At 40.5% G+C, this 6,885-nt stretch overlaps 1 protein-coding gene across 1 annotated transcript; it reads left to right on the forward strand.

Annotated features, from left to right (window-relative positions):
• Positions 1–3,756: 3,756 nt before the first annotated feature.
• On the forward strand, positions 3,757–6,449 carry LOC149452672 (olfactory receptor 10A6-like). The gene is made up of 2 exons (XM_089689331.1): positions 3,757–4,230; positions 5,517–6,449. The coding sequence occupies exons 1-2, from the start codon at positions 3,757–3,759 to the stop codon at positions 6,447–6,449; spliced, it is 1,407 nt and encodes a 468-aa protein (XP_089545457.1).
• Positions 6,450–6,885: the final 436 nt, after the last annotated feature.

Raw genomic sequence — 6,885 nt, forward strand, 5'->3', positions numbered from 1 at the left:
TTTGTAACTTAATAAAGAAGTTGTTTGGGATTGGAACAGGAAGTGTGCGGAATATATATAAAATTTTGGGAAGCATACACATTTTCAGGGTCGCTATTCTCCCGAGTTTGGATAGAGTAGATATGCGTAAACTGTTAAGTTCCTGTGGGATAGAATCTAGGAGAAGTTTATGATTAGCCCCATAGAGTTTCTCTAACGAGGAGGTGAGGTTAATTCCTAGGTAGGGTATGCTGTGTTGTTCCCATATAAAGGGAAATTGTTTACTTAATGATTGCTGGATTTTAGTAGGTACATGGAGATTTAAAATCAAGGATTTGGTTTCATTAAGTTTATAATATGAGACTTGCGAGTATGACTGAAGATGGGTTCGTATTGTGTGAAGAGATTTTTGTGGATTTGTGATCATTAATATGATATCGTCTGCAAAAAGGCTGATTTTATGTTCTCTGTCTAGATGGGTGATCCCTGTAAAGGAAGGGTCATCTCTGAGACGTGCCGCTAAAGGTTCAATGAGTAATGTAAATATTATGGGGGACAAGGGGCATCCTTGTCTCGTACCATTAGATATTTTAAAGGGTGTGGACAGTGTGCCGTCGGTCAATACTCTGGCCGATGGGTGGGAATAGAGCGAGAGGATTGCGGAGAGCATCCAACCGTCAATTCCAAATTTTTGTAGTGTTGACTTCATAAATTGCCAGTGTATACGATCGAATGCTTTTTCTGCATCCAGGGAAAGGAATATAGAGGGTTGTTTGGTGGAGTCAAGTTTGTGGAGGAGAGATAATAGTCTTCTGGTGGCATCGGGTGCCTGGTGGCCGGGGGTGAATCCTACTTGATCCGGGTGAATTAGTAGGGGGAGAAAAGGCAATAGTCTTTGAGCTATTATTTTGGCGTACAATTTGATGTCTGTGTTTAGCAATGAAATCAGTCTATAGTTATGGGTCAGTTGGGGGTCTTTGCCTGGCTTTGGAATTGTAGTTATTATGGACATTAGCATTTCTTTCGGAAAGGTGCCCATTTCAGCTACATGGTTATAGAGTGTGGAGAGATAGGGAGTTAAATGCGGGGCAAATGTTTTATAAAATTCATTAGTGAAGCCATCCATACCTGGGGATTTGTTGAGAGGCAAGGAACGAATGGTTTTTTCTATTACCATTAGGATTATAGGGGAAGATACGGATTCAAGTTGTGAGGATGTAAGGTGAGGAAGATGTAAATTGTTGAGGAATTTTTGTATTAGTGTGGGTGTTGGTTGAGATGTATTTGGGTCATCTACAAGATTGTATAGTGTCTTGTAGTAATCAGCAAAGGCCTCCGATATATTTTGTGGGTTCGTAAAACACTCGTGTGTTGTAGGGTGTCGGATAGAGGTAATTTTAGCTTTAAGGCGTTTCTGTTTAATCGTTTTAATTAGGAGTGAGTTTGCCTTATTAGCCAGAGAGTAAAATCGTGTTTTTGTTTTCTGTAAGTTTATGTCATATTTGTGTAGTAGGAGTATACGGAGTTTGTTTCTATCAGCGGAGAGAGACGTAGACATGGAGGGGGTAGGGTTTTTCTTATTTGCGTCTTCCTTAAGTTTTATGGATGTTAGTAATTGGTCAATTTGTTTAGCTCGGGTCTTATTTATGCGTGAGTTAAGTTGAATGAGAATACCTCTCATATATGCTTTGTAAGTAGGCCATAGTGTGGAAATGGAGATATCAGGAGTATCATCACATTCAAAAAATACCTTATGTGCATCTAATAAGTATTTCTGGTTTTCAGGCTGTTTCAAGATCATAGAGTTCAGTCTCCATATTCGGGGGATTGAAGAATGTTGAGTGTCGTCTAGAGTTATGGTGACTGGAGCATGGTCCGACCAGGTTATATTACCGATATTGGATGACGTTGCATGTTGAAGAGTCCATTTGTCTGTAATGAGAAAGTCTATTCTGGAGTATGATAGGTGAGCTGGGGAAAAATATGTGTAGTCTCTTTCCGATCCGTGTTGGCAACGCCAGATATCATATAGGTCATGAGTGTGTAGAAAGTTGTTGAAACTCAAATTGGGGGTTTGTTTAGTAGAAGATGAGTCCAGAAGTGTATCTCCAATGATATTGAAGTCCCCTCCAATAATAAGCCTACCCTGTGATATAGGAGAGACTGTAGAGTAGAGTTTTTTGTAGAATTTCATCTGTTGGTGGTTAGGGCCGTATACATTGACCAGAGTGTATGGGATATTGTTGATTTTGCCGATTAGAATATGAAAGCGACCTTGGGGGTCCGCCAACTCAGAAATAAACTGAAATCGTATAGAATCCTTAATGGCTGTGATGACACCATTTTTTTTCTTTTGGTTATTAGCCATGTAGACGTGGGAGAAGCCGTGCATATTTAGCTTTGGGAGTTTAGAAGACACTAAGTGTGTTTCCTGTAGGAACAAGACATCAGCATGGAGTTTGCGGGTTTCTTTGTACAGCATAGATCTTTTAAAGGGAGAGTTCAAGCCTCGTACATTCAGAGATGTGAGGTTAATCATTTGTAGTGTTGGTGGACTGTTTGGTAAAGTATGTTAGTTGCTTTTAAAATATTGATATAGTGACTACTGAAAAAAGGTTGCAGAGGATATGTTCCATCATGTGTTTGGTTATGAGGAGGAACAGATGAGCTGGTGGTTCCGGGGATTGGATAGGTAGGAAGGGGTAAAAAAATCTTGCAAATAACGCAAGAAACATGAGTAGCAATAATCGCTACTGTCAAACAAGGGGGTGCAGGTTGGCGTTGACCATAGCAAAGGTCTTGCCAGACTTTCAAACGAGCCATTAGTGAACTTATTAAGGCCGTACGTCAGTGTTTCAGATAATAGTGTTCATTCGGCTGAGGGTCACAATAGGACCTGATAAGGGTACCCAGAGATTTGGTTATTCTGCTTCCATTTGTTGGTGGTTGTAGTGGGCAGAGCGTGGCGGATCCACTGGTATTATGTTCCAAGATTGCAGTAAGTCAATGCCGGATTCCAGTGATTTAATGGTGAAAATTCTTCCGTGGTGTTTAACCACTAGTTTAGTAGGGAATCCCCACTGATAGCTGATGCCGTGGTTACGGAGCGCCTTGGTAACAGACACTAATTTTTTACGGTTGAGTAGTGTATCCTTTGACAGATCAGCATACAATTTGATGTTCGTGTGGGATGGTGGGAGAGGTGGCGGGTTTCTGGCAGCGGCCATCATACGTTCTTTCACATGATAGAAATGTATGCGGGCTAGAACATCTCTCGGAATAGAGGCTGAGAGGAAAGATGGTTTGGGTATCCGATGTGCCCGATCTATGGCCAGCTCTTGCTCCGAGATGGATGGGAGCAGGTGCTTCATAAATTGTTGAATGTACGGGAGCAGAGCATCAGTGGTAATGGTTTCTGGTATGCCTCTGAATTTGACATTATTCCGTCTCGAGCGATCTTCAAGATCTGCTATTTTTAACTTAATTTGCTCAAGATCTTTCGAGTGATCTGTGTGTGCGTCAATCATATCATTATGAGCTGATATCATATCTTCCATTCTTGTTTCAATATGGCGTATTCTCGAGTCTTGTCGTTGCATTGTATGTGAAATTTGGGTTAAGGAAGCCGTGATATCATTATGTAGTGTCTGACGCAGGGAAAGTAGCATATTTTTCATACTAATCTCTGTGATCGGTTGATCAGATACAGGGAATGATTCTATCAGTGAGGGTGTACTATTTTCCTGTAATGTAGATAATACACTTGGTAGAATTACAATGGTAGGATCCATATCCAGCCTTGGCTTTGATTTCACAGGGCTGCAGGTAGTAGGGGATAGTGGAGGTGATAGAGGTGGAGATGACTCACCCGGGTCCCCGGGGTATAGAGGAGCTCTCAGGCGTGGATCTGTGTGCAGGGCTGCATTATCTCCCCTCGTGCTGCTGCGCCTGTCTGACGAGCCGGCGCCATCTTGGATTTCAGAGGAGACGGCCGGGAAGAAACTCGTCAGTTTCCCTGGTGATCCAGGGGTTTTGCGGCGGCGAGGCATGGCTGTGAAGGGTTGCACACCCTTCATGAGTGATCCGGTGATGCTCGGGATCCTCAGCTTTGGTGAGTGCCGCTATTTCACTGACGGCGGGATGGAGCGGGTCTCAGACCGTGACCATCCGCTTCGCCGGCCACGCATGCGCCCCCGTAAAACATTTAGTGACCAAGACTTCGAATGTTTGGAAATTAAAGAATACATTACAGTACAATATACTGTAATACATTACATTATCACTGGAAGTTGTAGTCTGAATTTTTGTAACTTTAGTCATCTATTTCTAAAAGCAATCTATATGTAAAAGCAATGATTAATCCCATAGTCTCATCTTGTATACTAGGCTTTGTTGTGTGAAAAAATGGGAGAGATCTCCTACAGATCAACCCCTTGCTAGACTGGATGGGAAGAGCTGTAGGTAGTTAACCCCTTGACGCCGACGTCACACAAATATGCGGCCTCACAGAACTGGGCTTTTTTCCGTGGGGCCACATATTTGCATATCTGCCTTTGTGCTCGGCGCGCTCCCAGCACAAAGACCGCGGTGTCACTGAGAGCCCCGGGTCCCGTTCTAATGATCGGGACCCGGGACTCCCGATTCAGGGTCACAAGATGGCTGTGATAGCCTCTGATTGGCTATCACAGTGACCAGTCACTGTGCAGCCCGGCCCCCTTGTTTTTTTCTCTCTCTATGAATGGAGAAGAGAGACACATTGTATCATTATATACATTCTATTATACATTATATCTCTCTAACTCCTGGCATAGAGAGAAAAAAAAAAAGAAGATAAATAAATAAATATTAAAAAATAAAAGAAAAAATAAAGAAAAATACCTAGATCAAGGTTTGATCTAGTTCAGTGCCAGGGTTAGTGTTTGGGTCAAGGTCAAGGTCAAAGGTCAGGATTTTAAAAAAGATCGGTATCAGTGTCAGTTAGTGTCAATGTCAGTGTGTTTTAGGTAAAAAAAAAAAGACAAAAACAAAATGCGCACTATTGTTTCTGGGCTGTACTACAGGTACAAACAACAAATAACATACACATATATGGTATCGCTGCGATCGTCAAGAGCTGGAGAATTTATTTTGGGTTGTTTTTTGGTGGTAGGTTATGGCAGTAACAAGAAACACATAGCTAAAAAAAAAAAAAAAATTATTTTTACTATTTTGGGCTAGTTTTCCTTTGATAATAGAAAAAAATCAGGAGCTTTCCATTACTATTTACCAGCAAATGAAAGCCCAATTTGTCCTGAAAAAATCAAGGTATAATCCACCTGGATGTACAAAGTAGTTGTGATGATACAGTTTTACTAACACATGTCAACGTTGCCGAATTGTGCTTAGGCATTGAGATTTGTTTTACCCTTAGGTGTGAAGGGGTTAAAATTAATTTTAATTAAAATTGTAAGGAAGGAAAAAGATCTTTTTGGAAAGTGAGGAAAAATCTGCATGAGAAACAGACAATATTTTTTTTTTTCTAAATCTCCAATCGTCAGGTCACTTGTGAACACAATAAAACAAAAACAATGCAGCTAGTTCTTCTGGGGTTTGGAAATCTCCAAGATCTGAAATATTTAATTTTTGTCTTGTTCCTAATATGTTATGTTATCATTATATTTGGGAACTCCTTGGTAATCAGTTTAATAACTACAAATAAAAAACTCCATTCACCCATGTACTTTTTCTTGTGCAATTTATCTGTTTCTGAGATACTCTTCACCACCATATTTGTGCCAAACATATTGTATGTTATCTGGGGAAATGGTGGGTCAATTTCATTTTATGGTTGTATTACTCAGTTGTACTTGGGAGCATCGGTGGGAAGCGGTGAATGTCTTTTCCTTACAGTAATGGCCTATGACCGATATTTGGCTATTTGCATCCCACTGAGGTATTCAACCATCATGAATAACAAAATGCAAAATCACCTATCATTGTGTTCCTGGTTTCCTGGATTTATAGCAATGGCCTTCTTAATTATCTCCATCTGCAACTTAAAGTACTGTGGGTCCAATATTATTGACCATGTGCTTTGTGACCTGGGTTCATTTTTGCAGTTGTCTTCTACTGACACCTACTTAGTTGAAATTGTAGGTTCAATAGTCACCTTTCTTTTTAGTATTCTCCCACTTACACTGATAAGTTTGAGCTATGTCTCCATATTTTTCACTATACTGAGAATTCCCTCTCGGACCAGCAGACAGAAATCTTTCTCCACTTGCAGTTCCCATCTAGCATCTGTTTTCATGTACTTTGGAACAATCAGCATTCTTTATTTAGTTCCTTCTCAGCAGCATTCATTCAGACTAAACAAGAGTTTGTCTTTGCTCTACTCTGTTGGGAATCCGCTGCTAAATCCCATGATTTACAGTCTACGAAATCGAGAGATGAAGTCCTGCATAGTCGCATATTTTGCACCAAAAGCATGAATGTTTCATTTTAAACATGTAGTTAATTAGAGGTAAATATGAAAAAAATAAATAAAATAAATAAAAAATGAGAGGTAAAGGTTTCAAGGTGATCAATCATGTTTACAGTGTCATGTTGTTGTCAAGAAGGAAAGGAGAACTGTAGACCATCTGAAGACATGTCCAGTGCAAGCGCATAAATAGACACATGACTGCCAAAGCACACATGGGCATCTGCTTTTGTAAAAACCCAAGTCAAGTACCCAGTCAAGGTCTCTCCAATACCTACTGTCCGTATTTCTCATTTTTGGATTCCTACTCATATGTGTGGCTTTGCCTATCTTCTGGTTGATCTTCATCCTATAACTAGGGGTGAGGAAAATTTAATCATAAATATGAAGGATTTTGGAAGCATTTTTCCATTTAGCAAAATACATCAGTCATTGGGGGAGCTGTG

Source organism: Staurois parvus, unplaced genomic scaffold (genome assembly GCF_062004578.1).
Source record: "Staurois parvus isolate SC_StPar_1 unplaced genomic scaffold, SC_StPar_1.0 ptg000470l, whole genome shotgun sequence".
Classification (NCBI taxonomy): domain Eukaryota; kingdom Metazoa; phylum Chordata; class Amphibia; order Anura; family Ranidae; genus Staurois; species Staurois parvus.